The sequence below is a fragment of the Elgaria multicarinata genome, chromosome 8 (genome assembly GCF_023053635.1).
Source record: "Elgaria multicarinata webbii isolate HBS135686 ecotype San Diego chromosome 8, rElgMul1.1.pri, whole genome shotgun sequence".
Classification (NCBI taxonomy): domain Eukaryota; kingdom Metazoa; phylum Chordata; class Lepidosauria; order Squamata; family Anguidae; genus Elgaria; species Elgaria multicarinata.
This window is the reverse complement of record NC_086178.1, coordinates 45,753,346-45,771,330: the sequence shown is the minus strand read 5'-3', so window position 1 is coordinate 45,771,330 and position 17,985 is coordinate 45,753,346. Positions and strand designations below refer to the sequence as shown.

Genomic DNA, 17,985 nt, shown 5'->3' with positions numbered 1-17,985 from the left:
TTCTCCCCGGAAAGCAAAAAAAAAAAAAAAAAGAAGCCATGGCTCAAGAAAGCAATGACCAAGTGCTTGGAAATGAAAAAGGCACATTAAGGTTGTAGCTGAGAAATGCATTGTGCAAAGAAACATATATGAAAGGAGATTGCTGAGTGGATAAGTGCCGTTGGCCAAATGTATCTTGGACGCCACTTCGCAAGTTCCCAGAAAATTATTTGCTAGGAGCAATTCAGAAGACGGATTACTGTCATCAAGAAATCATAGCACAATGGTGTAGAACCTCTGGCCTGGGGGCCAAACCAGGCCCACCAGGCCCAGAGGGCCACACCCATTCCCCTGGCCCCACCCTCTTTCTCCCAGCCACCAATCATTAGGTGGGTTTCCTGGCTTTTGAACAGTTTAAGCTAAACTATGCTGGTATTTTGGCCCTGCCCCTTTTGCCTTTGGCCCCACCCACTGCTGGACCATGGCCCCTGAGAGCTTCTCCCAAACGGAATTCAGTCCTCAGGCTGAAAGAGATTCCTCACCCTTGTCATACTAGGGTGGTATAGGATAGCCGTCTCCACATGCACATCCTCTGCATGAGGAGAGCAAGTAGGCTGCACCTTCTGCCCTCCAGTATTCAGGCCTTGGACAGAATGTCAGGAAGAGGGGCCTCTATGTCCACACCACTCTGTACAGATAGGGTGCTTGCACCAGCAAGAACCAGAATTACAGTGTTTCTCCTGGCAGTGAGAGCCATGGACAGCCCAAGAGATTTTGGTGCCTGGAGCAAAGGACAAGAAGGCGCCCTCTCCCATTCCATGTACAAAAGCTGACTGGACTGGCAGAAGAATCTGTCTTCAACACTGATGATGGGACAATATCCTCTACTGAACCTGAAGGCAGCAGGGAAACCTATAGGGCACAGAGCAGACTACCAGGCACACAGCTCTCTCCTTGACCCCCTTGTTGCTGCTTCCAAGCATCTGCTGCCTGAAGCGACTGCCTCACCCTGCCTAATAATAGGGCCGGCCCTGAAGTGAGAGCCAACATGCATACAGCTGTACAGTCACCCATGTCCCACTCAACATACAGATATCAAGGGCAGAGCTGCCTGCGGTGTGCACAGATATTGGAGGCCAGGGGGCCAGGTCCTGCCGCCTCCTTCTCCACACATTGTGTATTTGCAGACCTTCCTTTTTATGATCTAACTGACAGGGGACCGCAACTCATACATCAACAGTTACGTTGATGAATGTGTTTCTGTACTGCTTTCCACAGATGCTTCCGTTACCAAGAAACAGGTTTGGAAAACCCTCCTTCCTCAGCCCAGTCTCCCCCGGCCTGTCTGGTTCCCACAGAGAAGCTACCCATTTTCTTAGCTGTAGTCGCATCGTTCAAGGCCGCAACAAGGTTCCACTCCCCTGACCTACTCCCCTCTTTGACACCAGGCAGAATGATGCTCTCACCATTCTGACATTCCTCATCTTACCAAGCGAGTCCCCATCCAGTCATCCATTGGGAAACCAGACCAAGCTAAACTCTCAGGCTTCTGGCTTTCCATAACTGGACTGGATTCCCCAATTAACTGGCTCCCAATATGAATCAGAATCTGGCTCTGAGCCCAGAGACCCCACGATGGCACTGGAGCTAATCCCACCCACTCCCCACCCCACCCGTGCAGCCCACCTGTTCAGTTTGCCTGAGGAGAAAGGAGACTCTTCCCTGGCTTCTGAGATCACTAATTTCCTGATGTTACTAGCAGCAGAGAAACAGCCATCTTGGTTGTGATTGGGGGGAAACAGCAGAGGCTTTGACATCCCCCTAGATCTCAGCAGGCAGGGAAGGGAGATGCCTGTGATGGACAGGGAAGAATGGGCATGTGGATCTGGCTGTGTGGCTCTCAGCCCCCTAGCCGCTCAGGGCTGAAAAGGTTGTGCACCCTTGACCTATGCCATTCATAGCACTTTGGTGCTTCTGGGAATGGGATCCCACAATAGCAACGCATTAGCAGATCACAATTTTAAGCTGGACAAACCAGACAAGGCGGAGGAAGAGCTCAAATGGGGTTGTGTGTCAGGGTGGGTGGCAGCACAGTAGGCAGAGGACCGGGGGGGGGGGGGTGAAGTTGGCCAAAAGAGGCACTGCTGAAGACAGAGGACACAGAAAGGGGACTCGAACTGACCCTGCCATCAGGCTTACAAATTAAATGACAAGATACAGAAGGAAAAAAGAGGCGGGAAAGAGGAAGAGGAGGGAGATCAGGTTTTCAAGGCCAGAACAATGTGGGGAGCTATGAACAGGCATTTCGGCCGGGCTTATCTTCCCTTTCTGTTGTTCCTGCAATGGGTGGCTCTTGTTCCTTTGACCAACGCATGGGGCGAGAGTGTTCCTCCCCTTCTTCCTACAGTCCAGCAAGGCAACTGGCAGTTGGAGCCGAGGGTTGTTTCTGGCAGGGAGGCAGAAGCTCCCTTCAACTGCTCTTTCTCTGGCTGATGGAGAGGCCTCGTCGGTCTCTCCCTTGGCTGGATGTTAGTCCTGAGAAGCAAGTGACCCAACATCTCCTGGCTAATGGCAGAAGCCAAAGTGCACTTCCCTTCTGCTCTCCAGTCCCAGGGCAACTCTGGGAAAGAAGCCTGGATTTGATGTAGAGAGAGAGAGGGACAAAAAAGCCATCTCCCAATTTTATACTGAACAAGCAAGCCCAGGGTGGAAAAAGAAGCTAAATTACTGATGAGGACTGGAGAAAGAGCAAGACAGTGAATCAAAGTGAACCTTAGGAATCCCAAACACAAAAGAACCTTCCTGCTGCATCATACATACCATGTCTAAGGCAGTAATGGAGTCAGTAACGGAGTCAGCAAGGGAGAAATATCTGTAGACGTACATTGAAGTTAAAATCAGGCCAAGGAGCAACAGCATCAGGATCACAGCCAAGTAGAAGATGTGACTAAGATATCTCCTTCTCCACATTGGCAAAGACAAGGACTGTTCCTCCTGTTTAAAGCAAAGAGACAGTCAAAACTGTTCATTTATTTATTTATTATTTTAAATGTTTTATTTATTTCAATAAAAAATATACAACATACTGTTATACAACATATTCATTATACACTGTCAATTATTTCAGCTACTCAACAACAACACACAGCGTAACAAACCTATTAACATTTAAGGATAAATTAAGTACATTTACTATCAAATAGATAGAATTTTTATAACACCACACAAAACATCCCAGTATTCCTCATGGTTGGACATGCTGGCTGGGTTTATGAGAGTTGAAGTCCAAATCATTTGGATTGGTAAAGGCCAGTGTATTCTGTGCTGTTTTAAGTGAGAGGGCAAAATCCCCATCTCAGAAATTCAAAATGGCAATTAAATTCTTAAATACATCACAGTTGGTTCATAGTTATTACCATTCCTAGGTCTTGGGAATACTTATCAGCAACATAAAGGGAAGATTTCCATTTAATTACTTTGGGAACAAGTTAACATTAGGTTAGTCACAGTCATAATCAACCCTATTTAATTTGAAAAGAGCCTAAAAGTGAAGAATATCGGGTGGGGGGACGATGACTCTGCATACTAATTTCCCAGCTATAACGGCATAATTTTCTTGGAGGTTTCTCACATGCCTGGTTTGACATTTTACACCAGAGCAAGAAGTTCAGAAGCAAAAACACATTATATGGGGGCTGCACAACATCGGTCTGCAAAGATGTGATGTTTCTCCAAGGCAGAAACATCAGATGATGTTACAAGCAGATGAAGCTGCTTGTAACAGATTTGATTTGGATGCTGCCTTCTTTACAGTCCTTGTTCTACACCTTGAGGCCTTCTGGGATCTTGGGGGTCAGGATCTCGGGCTTTACCACTTCTGGGATCGTCCCCCAGGTTCCAAACGCCAGCGCGTCGTCCTGGAACTGAAGAAGGACATTCCAGCACAGCATTGTTGTTTTTTAAAAGAGAGATGTTGCGAAATTGCGCAGGCACAATCCTGCACCAAGTAAGTGTTTTTTTGGTTTGTTTTTTTAAAAAAAAAACTTCCAAACTCAGTGCCAAAAACTGCCAAGAGCAAAATGCTCCCCTGATGGCCCCAGACTCCCCCCACCCCCCGCAGAGCTCTGTGCCCGTTTGTTGAGCCCCGCTACTCGCGGGGAGGAGGGAGGACCCGGGAGCAAGCAGCACACCGTCAGCGGATCTCAGAGTTGTCCTGGAACCACAGGGAAAATTGGGATAAGTGCAGTGCCATTTATCCCGAGACAACTGAGAGGTGGTCCCTGGTTGACCCCAGGATCAGCTGTGTGTCATTTGGATGCACGGGGATGACCTCGAGCTGACCCCAGGATAAATGGCTGGTGTGAATTACCCCTCATAATTACCCCCTTTACATATTATTTATTGAAAACATCAGTAATTACACAGACATCAATGTAACTTTGCTTTGTAACCATGTTCGTGTGATGCCGTTACAAAGTTTTTATTCACTGATTTACATATAGTAAGTACACATAATCACTAAAACATATCCAGGATTTGTCTTCCTTAATTCACACAGACATAATTTGTTATTTTTTGACATTACTGCTTAATCCTGCAGTTTGCCAGTTATTTATATCTGATAATTTCCACTATTTAGTACATAATATTTTAGCTGCTACAATTATAAAAAATTAACAGCAGGATTCAGGTGTAACAAGAATCCATTTTTTAAAAATAATAATAATACAAAAGACGTACTGTGGTGAGCCTGAGACCTGCACAATTCCCCCTCCCCTCCCCATTCACATGAAACAGGAGGGGAATGCCCATTTTTAGTTTTGAAAAAACGTCAGATTCCCATTAGGTGAACCATAGTTCATTCTAACTGTACTTATTTCAAACAAAACAGGATCAAACTGTGAATCATATCTGTTTTGTTGACTAACTTCTTTAATTTAACTTTGTATGCTGCCTCGGGTACATTTGTGAAAAAAAGGACAAATACATTTTAGACAAACAACTGGTATCTGGTGTGTGGCATTACATCACTGTCCCAAGGCCAATGAGATCAGCCTACACAATGCTAATGCTAATTCAACATCGTAACATGAGGCGCACTGTCTGGCAATACATTGATGGGACACTGCAAATAGCTAGCCTCTGAAGGACACCACCTAAACCAGGGGTAGGCAACGTGGTGTCTGTGGGCACCAGTGCACCCCTGGACACCTTTCTTGGCACCCATCAAGGTGCCCTTCCCCTCACATTTAAAAACAAAACAAAAACCAATTTCTTACCAGCAACTGAGATTGTTGTGAAATATGTTTCTGTGGATTCAAATGAACAGTTTAGTGTGTTGGGGCTCATCTCTGCCTTAAACTCAGTCTTTTGGGCAGGTTATTTGTCCTTTGCCATGCCTCCCATGGCAGCCATTTTGTGGTGGTGTCCAGGACATTTTCTCAAAATGCCAAATGTGCTCACAGCCCCAAAAGATTGCCAACCCTTGGCTTGTGGCCTATCAGCTTACCACTAAGATTGCAGGGGCGGGGGGGGGAGTAGAGTGAACTAGTGAGCCTGGAAAGAGGGTGACAACAGGGTCACTGGCCAACATGCAGCAAGCACATTCTGAAGGCATTTCATATCTGCCCCGTTCTGCAAACAGGATACTGGGATATACAATCCAAGGGTCAGCTCAGGTGCCCAGTCTGCTCTGGAAAGCAGAGCAGAAGCATCAAAGGAACATACAGGATAGTAATAGCAAAATCAAAGCCTGACATTCAACAAACCAGGGGTTCTCAAACTCATCATAAAGCAGAAGGGCAATAGAAAATAGCTTACCTGAAGGGTAGGTTAATAAATGACAGAGGTGTACAAAATTGCCCATGGTGTTGAGCAAAGTGGACAGAGCGGCATTTTTCTCCCACTCTCATAATACTAGAACCTGGGGTCCTCCCATGAAGCCAATTGGTGAGAGATTCAGGACAGATAAAAGGAAGTACTTCTTCACAGACCACACAGTTCAACTATGGAATTCAAGATGTAGTGATGGCCACCAATTTGGATGGCTTTAACAGGGAATTAAATTCAATGAGGATAACCCTATCAATGGCTATAGTATCAGAGGCAGCCGATTACCCTTTTGCAGCAAATGGTTAGTGAGTGTGTTTAAACTGAGTTTATGTAGCCACCATGGTTAGGAACGGTTCACGCAACATGCTAAGTTATGGTTCACACGACATGCTAATGTTTAGCTCAAAATGCTTAACCACTGTAGCTTAGCTCATCTTCTTGGAAAATGTGCACTAGTTGCTGGGAAACATGAGCAGGAGGCTGCTATTGCACCCGTATCCTGCTTGTGGGTTTCCCTGCTTGGTGAACAGAATGCTGGACTTGATGGACTCTTGGTATGATCTTGCATGGCTCTTCTAAAGCTTTTACTGCACAGACACATGCGCACACCAGACATTTTGCACAGCAGGAATGCTTCAAGGTGTGGCTTTTATCTGAAATCACCCTGCCTCATTATAGAATGTTATGGGAGATCCAGGTGTTGTCATCTTCCATTTGTAACCATCCCGTGTTTTCTCACCACTTTGACAGTCTTTTTTCTTTCCACAATAAATCTGTTAAAGAGAATAAGATGGAATGGATACACAAAGTCCATTGGTCGCACTGGGAGTCCTCTGTCTCGATACATCCCAGATCTTTCTTCCCACCCACCGCCTTAGAAAAGATGCCAGACTTTAAAATTTAAGGAGAAAATACTGGTGGATTTTCCCCTCATTATTAATATGAAGTAGATCTACAGCAAGTCTCTCCCGAGATGTTTTGCTGCCTGAGGTGAAGCCCCAAATCCTTTCTGCCCCAATATTCAAGGTGCATACTATTTGAGGCCAATCAAATGATTTTATTTATTTATTTATTACATTTTTATACTGCCCAATAGCCAAAGCTCTCTGGGCAGTTCACAAGAAGAAAATCCCACCAGCACCTATTTCCCTAAAAGCAGTAAAAATACAATTAAAAATTAAATAACTAACATTTTGCTGCCTTTTCATGACACCGCAAATCAGCTACCTGAAGCAGCCGCTTCACTCTGCCTAACAGCAGGGCTGACCTGCAATTCTGGCCACCATAATTATGGGAGAAGAGGCACTGCAAAGGCCCTGTTAGAGGAGGGGAATTCAATGTTATCCTCTGGCCAGTTAAGGGAGAGGTGCTGTTTTGTTGTTGTTGTTGTTGTTATTTTAAAAAATGCTTGTGGAAGAGGGCTGTAAATGAGCACAAGAACTCCTAAGCATGATGCGGTATATGGTTGAGTGAGTACATGTGTCTGTGTGTGTGCATTGGGGTGGGGAACAGTTGTAATTTATAAAGCAGAAAGTAAATAAGCAAGGTTCCAGCTTACATTTGCTTACAAAATCTGAATCAAGACAGGTTTCAAAAATAACAGATTTCACCTGATGAAGAAAAGAGGAAATCAATGTGGATTGTTCCCACAACACATCCATGTTCAGTCCAGCCAGAGAGGGGCTCATTTCTTCTCTCTGTCCCCACCCCACACACACACCCAAAGTCCCCCACTATCTCTTCAGCTTTCAAAGACAGTGCCATGTGTTTCATTTATCAACCACTCTCATCCCTGATCAAAACACCACCACTTTCCCCAAATTAAGAGAAAAGGACATTCAGACCTTCAAATCTTATCACGTTTTAGTCTTCTATCCAACGACATTCAATTACACAGAGAGAAGAGCATCATTATTTATGACTTCCCCCTGAAGTCTTCCAATTTCTATTCTACTGGGACCTCAAGGCTCTCTCCCAATTTATTTATTTCTTCTACTGCAATTGGCAATTCCCAAAGGGCACATCAATTGTACCAAGACCTCAATATAAAAAAATACTTGAACAAAAATAGGCTTACATGTAGGCATGTGAAGAATTTCTTTTCCTTTCTACTCTGGCCTGAGAGTTTTGAATGCAATGCCAATTAACAGAGTCCCCTGCTTGAAGAAGAAAAAACACAACTCCAAAGGTTTAGGGAACAGACAAAGAGCTTACTGGGCGATATCAAGATGACCCCTGAAGTGACAGACATGTCCACAACTTCAGCAGCACTGCGTTGTATGGACTTTTGTAATGTGCGTGGGTGGCGTTCTTTTCTCCAAATTCTGTTTTCCTTTGCCCAAATAAAGATTCTGCAGCAGAAAAGAAGCATCTACCGCAAGACGTGGTCATTTTGCAAATGATGAAAGTGGGTCCCATGTTGCAGGTTGGGAGTCTGAGTTGGGTCTTGAATCTGGACCAGTTGATGACCCCTGTTTTAAACCATGTTAACAATAATCATTCCTCCTAGCCTAAGAGGTGGTTGTTTTTATGGCTAGCAGGAAGAGAAAGAGTGTAAAACTGTTTGCACAGTTCTATCCCACTTGCAAATGCAAAAGCAATTTATGGCAACAGTTAGGCTTCGAAATAGCCATTTACTTGGTTGCATGCAACAAAATGAGGTGGTACAGTCTTGAGGTGGTAGAATGAATTATACTGATTCAGAATACAGGTTAGGAGGAGAGTCATATTCTTGATTGATCCCTATGTAAAAGTTTTTCCTGTAAGTAGAAAACTAGCACACCAGGATGCAATCCAGCTATCTCCCTGTTGTACTAGCTTTCTACTTTCAGGAAATGTATAAGGTATTAAAAAAGAAGAAGATATGCAGTCTGTCACTGTACTCTGAAGTAGTACATTCTACTGCCTCAGGAACTCTACCATTTCATTCCTCTGCAAGTTTAAATGCACTTATATATCTCATCTGGCCCTCCCTAGCACCGAAGAATTCTTGCTGGCAACTGGGATCTAGGTTTTTGAACTAGACTCCTTATTTCTGCCCTTCCCCACAACCCCTCTACTGAGCACAGTGGGGCAAGAGGGGAGGTTTCTGAGAATAGTTTCCAAACATCAGTAGGAAATAGGATATGGACACATTGATGCATGCAGGCTCTTTGGAAAGCTTCGATTTGGAATGGAAGATCTGCCACAAGCAGTCTTCATGGCAACCAATTTTTCAGCAAAGAGCATATGAAACGAGGCGTTTGGGCAAAGCAACATGAGTTCTTAAGGCAGCCTTCCCCAAGCAGGTGCCCTCGAGATGTGCTAGATGATCACTCCCATAATTCCCAGTCAGCCTGGCCTTGCTGGCCGGTAATTATGGGAGCTGCAGCCTAACACATCTGGAGGACCCCAGACTGTTAGGGCATGGCTGGAGCTGATGGGAGTTGTAGTCCACACATCTGGAGGGCTCCAAGGTGGGATATGGCTGATATATGTATTGACAGCAGGTTGTCCTATATAGACACAGACAGACAAACAGCTGGGAGCAGGCATACGGATCAAATGAAGACATGTAACGAGAACAGCCACAACGATGCATCTAATTCCATCTCAAAATAAGACCAGCCATGTGCTTTATAAACAAAATTCAACCATCTGTCCTAACTAGGCAGGGCAGGCAGCAGGACATGCAAAATGTCTCATCTCGAAAATAGCAGCTTTTCTAATTAACACGCAGCTCTGTTGCTGTACGACTTAGGTGCCAAGACGCTGAGCGTGCTGACTAGCGTGGGTGTTCATCAGAACAAGGGAACACGATAAAAACAGGCCGCTTACCTCTTTCCGCCTTTCAGAGATTGTACATAATTGTCCTTATTAGCGCAAGGTGGCACGTGAATGTCAACTTTGCAAAGGGGAAAGGGGCTGAGAGGAAACACAGCATATGCAATTTCCAAGTAATAAAACTTTGCCCAGACTCAGACTCATAATAATTCTGGAAGTATCTTCAACAGTGGGCCAGAGGAAAAGAAATAGCCCAGAAAGGTACACCGGACTTAAGTGGCCATAGCTGTCTTCAACTGAGAAGCCAATTTAAAAACCTTAAGAGATCCAGTGACCATAAAGCACAGATCTTGCCAGTAAACCCTGGTCAAGTGTGAGCCTCAGCTGCTAGTTAATCAGATATCAGACTGGCCCAAGTATTGGGGAAATGGTATGGTTTTTGTGGATCATTGAAGACTGACTGATACAGCAGTCAGTTTCAAACAAAGATGGCTTCCTATCAGGGATGTTGTAGCCGTGGATTTCCTGCATCAGCAGGAGTTTGAATTAGGTGACTTTTGAAGCCCTTCCAACGTTATGATTCCTGCTGTAATAGATTGTAGCATAGCTACAGACAGGTGAGGACAGAGAAAGACAGAAGAAGTTGAAATGATGAGAATGCAAGAAGGGAGGTGGGACAGTATAGTCTCCAACACTTCACAGGTTAAATTCAAGACATGTAATTAACGTGTTTGTTTAATTACATTTGAATCACCCCTCCACTCTTGAGTGCTCATGGCAATTTACAATGAAGCGATAAAATGCAAAATTCACAAAAAGCTAAAACAAGGAAGATAAAATACAGACATTACAATAAAACAGGAGAAACCTCTAAAGTGGAGGAGGGGCAATAATCACTGAAATCTTGGCAAAACATGAAATGCAAAAATAAAAACACTGGGGGCGGGGAGGCAGAATTCGGGGGGGGGGGGCAGGAATCCATCCCACATCATGGTTTTCAGTGCTTTGGCATAGTGGTGCTTTGAGAGCTCTATTCAGAAACAATGATCACATGTTCAATCATCACATAAGTAGGGCTACACCAACTATCCCATCCCCCAATATTCTGCACACCAACTTGCCCTATCCCAACATCCAGACGTTTATCATGAAAGTCTGCAGTAAGGAAGCCACCGCATGTAAAGCTATGCGCATGTAGGCACCCACATAGGGACATCAAGGGCTGGGTAAGTTGGCATGTGCAACACTTGGGGCAGGGCTAGTCAGCACACCCCTGCTCATGCATTGATTCAATGCCCAAGTGTTGTTTGCGAGTAGGACTTAGGTTTTTCCAACCATGTGTGTAATTCATTTTGAATGTCCTTCTGAAATACTTAAATCTATCAAAGGCCCACATAAATCCTTTAGCAGCAACTTGGGATTTATATGTCACACTTCAGCAGAGATATTTCCAGGGAAGTTTAAAAAACAAAAATCATAGAAGTAAACAATAATGCATCACAAAAGATAAAACAGCAGGTAAGATCTAGCAGCATTACAAAACTTAGGTAATGTTTAAAGACTGAGGAAGATAGAAGGGTCTTTGACTAGTGAAGAAAAAACACTGCAGTTGGTGCCAAGCCAAATGTGTCGATGCCAGTTGCTTTGTTGTTTTGCTTCTAGTCAAAAGATGATGAAGTCATCAGATAAACAGACCTCAAGTATTGGCCCTGCCGATATGCTCAGAAGCATAAGCTATTCATTCATAGGAGCGGGAGGGCACTAGAGAGCAAGGAGATAGAACAGTATGAACCTAAACCAAGCTGTCCATAGTGTTTTCTGCAATTAACAGGAATAACAGTATCTAGCTTTCTGCAATCAATCATAATAATGTTATCTCGTTCCTGCAGAAGATTCATTTAATGGTGTACTGTATGCTAATTTCATTTTTACATGCCCATGCCATCTTGCAAACATTTTATAGCAAACAGATGGATTCGCAGATATTGTAGGTACAGAAAAGCAAGAGGACACAAGAAGTAGGGTCTAAATCAAAATCGAACTGAATCAGAGATTATGGAGATACCCCACCCCCACAAAAGCCGATAAACGGACTACTACACTTGTAAAGAAATTTGGGTCAACGCCTTCACAGCAAAGCTATGTAGCTGTTTGGGGATTGTCAAATGGGCTTTGGGGGATTGGCTGTATTGTGATTGGATTGTACTCACAAATATCAGATCTGGAATGGCTTATATTCCTAAGTCTAAACTATCCAATGAGTTCCAGCTTGCATCTAGCTGTTTGGCTGAGCAAAATACAGTTACAACCTGATACACAAAGACTATCAGCTCCATCACACCAGCGATTTATCGCACACTCGCCATTCCTGGTACGTAGATTCGCAGCGCGGTACTCACATGAGGTCCTCCCTGTCCTGCACTCATCCCCCCCCCCTTGTTGCGTTTTATTTTGGTGCGGGGAAAGTCTCAATTATTTTCCCATCTCATTTTTTCCTTTATTGGGGGCGTGTGCTAGTGGAGTCTTGATGACAAAAGGGGAGGGTGGGGCAGTTCTCCTCTTCCAACACAGTCGTCATAGGGACTTGTTAGTTGGTTGAATGGACTTTTTAGTGCTCCTCGGTTAGTGGTTAGTCCCCTCATTGCCTGCAGAAACAGAGCCCAGATGAAACCTTTAATTGCTAGATAACAAAGCCAGAGTGGGGGGGGGGGAGAGCCCATGCCCATCAGAGTACCACAACCAATGAACTGGAGGAGGAAGGAGAAGGGGTGCAAACAAGTGAAAACCCAGGTGAAAGGGACTGTGTGTGTGAGGGAGTCTTTGCAGTGCTTATGAAACTGATGTAAAAAAACCCTCAGAGACAAACCGGGGGGGGGGGGGGAATAGGTGTAATGGAGCCCAAAGTTGCCAAACAGATTTTATTTTATTTTTTAAAAAAACACCTTAACTCCAAATTGAAAACGTCAAGCCAATACGTGCTTCAGCGTTCTCTTAACAATTTCCAGAGGCGCTGCCATGTTCGTCGTCCATGTGAGAACGTAAGAGGAGCCCTGCTGGATCAGACCAAGGGTCCATCTAGTCCAGCAATCTGTTCCCACAGTGGCCAACCAGCCGTTAACGGGAAATCCACAAGCAGGACATGAGTGCAACAGCCCCCTCCCACACATGTTCCCAAACAACTGGTGCACACAGGCATACTATCTTAGTTACTGCCTGTGACCTCTGCGTGTTTTGAAAAATGAGGAAGCAGAAGTCACAAGAAGCCTGCGGGTTCCAGCAAGCTACAAAATAATAGCTAAGCTATCGGAGTACTTAGAAAATAGTGAAGTCTTTTCATCAGTGTGAAGCTCCAAATTTAAATCTCATACTGGCCGTGAACTCCTTAGGTGATCTTAGGTGAGCCATCTAAGGCTATGCGCTCTCAGACTCCCGACCTAACCTCAATTGTCAGGAGCTCCTGAAGGAGAACCTCTCAATGAGCAGATGAGCTTGTGACAGAAGACTGAGCCTTCCCAGGGGTGATAGGAAGTTATGTGGTTTTCATCCCCAGCTGCGAGCTGTTTGGGGGATTTTTTTTTTTACTGGTTTATGGTTAGCCATTTTAGTCAGTTGCAGCAAAAATAAAGAAGAGTCTTGTGATAATTTAAAGTAGCCTTCTACAACCTGGGGCCCTCCAGATGCACACTTATGGTCCATTAAAACAACTCTCAGCATTCCAGTTTATTGGCTACACTGGCTAGGGCTGGTGCTATATAAATAAATAATACATCTAAAACATCTGTAGGGCACCAGGTTGGGGAAAGCTGCCTCAAAGTCTAGCACATTGATTATGGCATAAGCTATTGTGACGTGTTATTCTGAGATCCAGGCATCTATGCACAAGGGGGACAGGGGGCAAGTCATTGTCTTTCAAAGAATTCTGTTGCTGTTCATTGTTTAAAAGTTTTACTTTTCTTGCAATTTGTGATGTTTAATTTTTTATTCTTTTTCATTTGTAAGTCACCTTGAATTGTTTTTATTTTAAAAAGGCAAGATAAATAAATAAAATAAATAAGTACATTTTCTGTGAATTTATTAAATTCATATGCCATCCGTTCAGTCTAGAATATAGGGATAATACTACTGACATGCTGCATGGATTGTTAATCTCCCTAACAATGCAATGCTATACAGAAGTAAGTAAGTTCTTCAGAAGTAAGTCCCATTGAGTTCAGTCAAGCTTACTTCCAGGAAAGTGGATACAGGACTGCAGCCTTAGATAATGTATGCAATGTAGCTTGAACACACTAAAGCTAAATATTATTACTATCACCACTCCTCCTGAAACATATATTACATCAGGAGGCTATGGGAGGGCTGCCTGAATTCCATAACTGCACTGCACAAGTCCAGGAATTCCTGTGTCCGACAAAGCAGATTTATGCAAGCCCATCAATCACCTGCAAATTTGCTAAAATTTCCAGTTTTGGATGCCACAGTGTTGGGCTTTTCTTGGAGCAAGGTGAGCTTAATTATGATGCTAGAAAAGCTGGATTTTGCAATGGCTTATGCAAATTAAAAAAGTTCTTATAATACATTCAGAAGTTTTGATAGTTTTGCATAATTTATTCTGAATTTGCTTATAATGGAGAAATGCAGCAACTCCTGTTTGTTTGTTTATAGCACAGAGTCTAGAGCATTGGGGAGGAGGGGTGTCCACCTGAGGATCTTGCCTGGGGAAATTGGGAAGAGGGTCTTGATCCTCTTTCAGCTGGAAGGAAAAAAATCCATTTTGGAGAAGCTCTTGGAGGCTGCAGTCCAGTGGTGGGCAGCAAAGGCAGGAGGCCAAAATAACAGCATAGTTTAGCTTAAAGATGTTATTATTTATTTATTTATTTATTTTATTACATTTATATACCGCCCCACAGCCGAAGCTCTCTGGGCGGTTAACATTAAAAATAGTAAACATTAAAAGTATACAATTTTTAAAAAAAGAAAACATAAAAACAGTATAAAAACAACAGTTTGCCAATAAATAAGCCTTAGGGGAGGCATTTTAACCTTTTACAATGGGGAAAACAGCACAAAACCTGGGGAAACGTGGTCAGAGAACAGAGCTGGGGCAGGGGGCGTGACCACCCAGAGGGCCGGATTTAGCCCCAATCCTGTGCTTTAGAAACTAGGGAGAGATCATAGCTCAGTCGCAGAGTGCATACTTTGCAGGCAGAAGCTCCCAGGTTCAGTCACTAGCATCTCCATCAGGCAATGAGAAAGACCAAGATCCTGGGGGAGTCTCTGCCAGTCAGAGCAGACAATATTGGGCCAGATGGACCAATAGTCTGCCTTATCTAAATATACACAGACCTGCCAACAGGGGGAGGAGGGAGCCCATTTTGTTTGCTTCCTGAACACATGTAGCAAACTGTGGGAAATGGTTATCCTGATTTCATTTCATTTCATTTATTGCATTTTTATACCGCCCACTAGCCGAAGTTGTCTGGGCGGTTTACAAAAATTAAAACTACAACAATATTTAACAATATACAATATAAAACTACAACAACATCACAATAATATTCAAAAATATACTAAATACAAGTATACAGCAGAACAAACCAGATAAGATTAAAAAGAAAAAACTTCGTTAGAACAGCATTTCTCCCCCAGAAGCAGCACCTCCAAAGCTCCAGTGTTGCTTTTAAAGTCTCCTGGTGGGGGGGGAGGGGAGGGGAGCAGGGGGAATGCTTGGTTGCCCCCACCAACCAAGAATTAAGGACAGATGCACACTTATGGTCCATTAAAACAAACTAACATTTAAACTCTGTGGCAGAAGCCTCATTACCAAAATCTCCATTATACAAACCTCATTATTTCCATCTTCCTTGTGTTCCTCATAACAGCGAGAGCCTTTGCAAACGCTCAGAAATCTGACTGAATGAGAACATTATCTGAACATTTTGGATGTCCCGCAGGCCATGCAAGGGAGTAGGGAGGGAGAAAGAGAAATTGTACTATATAAATGGGGGGGGGGGGGGATGCAATTTGCAAGAGGCAAGCAGAGATCCCTGGTGTGATGAAAACAGGCCAGATATTATGTAGCACATACAAGCAACAGAGCCATTATTTTAGAAGAGAATGTTCTATATCCATAGGGGCTGATATCTAGAGAAACACCAGCAAAGTCTCTGTGGCAAGGAATTTTGCTCAAATTTCTCCGGCCTCTTTCCCATGGCTTTGAACCTGGAGACACTGAAGTATCAAAGAATGCTAGCCAACCATTTCAAAGGGGAGGAATCATCAGCAAACACCAGCCCCAAGAGATCTGCAGGGAAAACCCCATACTTGGTGGCCGCAGGGGGTGGGTGGGGTGGATTCAAACAGAGGCTCAAAGCACTGTCCAGATAGGATTGGTAATCTGGTGCCTTCCAGATATTTTGGACTACAACTCCTATACTCCTTCACCACTGACTATGCTGGCTGGGGACTGATGGGAGTTGCAGTCCATAACATTTGGAGGGCGTTGGGTTGCCTACCCTGCCTAAAGTGCAGATGAGCTTTTTTGTGGGAACAGCTGTTATCCTAGGCCCCAGATTGGAGTGCAGGGCCTGAAGATCAGAACACGTCCGTTTTTAGTTTTGTACAGAGTCTCTGCTTGGTAGCCCATATCCATCTGCCTTGGCTCAGAAACCCCTTCCCGATACAGATACACTGGTTGTTACGACTCTGACGATAGCTCTCTGTACATGTTCAGAAGCACAGCGACATACTTCCCATGTTCCCAGAGTAGAGGCTGGGCACTTAGCGAACCAGTTTAGAGCCTAAAAGGCGGCGGAGAAGCCGGGGTGTGTGGGGTTGCACTCCTGGCTGGCGCGAACTATCCCAAAGCATCGAGCAGCTTTTCGGGCAGAGGTGAATCCGGCATGCCACAGCCCCGATGATCCCATGCAGAGACGGGCGAGCGACGGACGAAGGCGCACTTGATTCTGCTTAAGAAAAGGCTGCGCACCGAATGGGCTGTGCTTCCTCTTAAGTAACCATGCATAACAGCGGGTGTGTTTAAATTAACAAACAAACCACAAAAACATAATGGTAGCGATTCTTCACATCAAACCTTTTCACTATATCATCACCATAATTATATTATTATCGTCATCATCATCATCACTATATTATTATGATCATCATCGCTCCCCAGACGCCAGAGCGCCAGGTTTCCCCTCCAGCCGCTACTCACCACGTCCTGGGGCAGGAGGATTTCAGCTTTGACCACATTGCTCGTTCTCGCTGCTTTCGCCTCCTTCTCCGGCTTGAACCCAGCCGTCGGCTGCTGGAACCCGATTTTCCCCATTGCTTGCAAAGCGAGCTCGACGTCTCGTCCACAACCGTTGTTACTCTGGTGTCGCTCCTGCCGATCCCGCACACCAGCCCGGAGGAAGCCCCGGAAGTTCAGCTCTGCATGTCTCTTGCACTCCCCCAAAGAGTTAATACGCTCTACGTGGACACGTCCGTCCGCCCGCCCTCCCGGCTCGCGCCTCTCTCGCGATCAAGCTCCTCCACTTCCAGCATCTAGGCGTAATTTTTACATCTCAAGTCTGGCTGCATCATCTTTTCTGGAAGCCCTTCCCCTAAATCCCAGATACGCAAGACACGGGGTGTATATGTTTACCTTGCCCCCAGCTGTGCGTGCTCTTTGCACATGCTTAGTAGTAAAACACTTTGCACATGCTCAGACAAAATGTCGCCTTATTTTTTCGTGTCAGATACGCACGCAGGGCAGTCTTCCCCAATCTGGTGTCCTCTAGTTGTAGTGAACTCCAACTCCCAGCATGCCCCAGCCAACTCTTTATTCTCATCCATGATTTCGGCTCCGCTCAGATGATCCCAGCGCCCGTGCGCTTCTTTCAGACGCCTCTCAATACGATATTTAGAACAAAAGGATAGCCGTATTGGATCGGACCAAAGGCAATGGAGGCTGATGGCTCCCTTGTCGGGGTGGGTGGGGAGTAGACCCATTAAAATGAATGGGACTTAAGTTAGACTAACATTGGATACCACCCTATGATTCTATTATTGTGTTCGTTGGTTATGTAACTTCTCATCCAATGTTCCAAAGCCTTTGGGAATGAGAATTGTGGGGCCCAATCCTTATGTATGTTTAGTCAGAAATGCCTCACTGATTTCAATGGGGCTTTCTTCCAAGTGTGTATGATTTAGGATGGCAACCTTGGAATCAGGACGCACCATCAGGTCTTCATATGCAGAATTTGGGTTTTGGAGCAAATTTTGGCTTTCATTTGGTCAGAAGAGTGCACACAGCCCTAACCAGACCTGTATTATTTTGCCTCTCTTTCACCTTGTAGTGAAACTATTTTTCTTTCAGTGCACCACACATGAATACTAAGGATAAACAATAAAAATCTTCAGCGCTCATTC

General features: G+C 44.6%; 1 protein-coding gene across 2 annotated transcripts in view; it reads right to left on the bottom strand.

Annotated features, from left to right (window-relative positions):
* ITM2C (integral membrane protein 2C) overlaps positions 1-17,286 on the bottom strand; it is a 370,458-nt gene extending 353,172 nt beyond the window's left edge. For both annotated transcript variants that reach the window (XR_010025722.1, XM_063132252.1), the window contains exons 1-2: positions 16,787-17,286; positions 2,800-2,973 (exon numbers count right to left, since the gene is read on the bottom strand). Coding sequence is in view for 1 of the 2 variants with exons in the window: in XM_063132252.1 (XP_062988322.1) it covers positions 2,800-2,973; positions 16,787-16,900 (288 nt within the window). In the remaining variant the exon portion in view is untranslated. The remainder of the gene's footprint in view (positions 1-2,799; positions 2,974-16,786) is intronic.
* Positions 17,287-17,985: the final 699 nt, after the last annotated feature.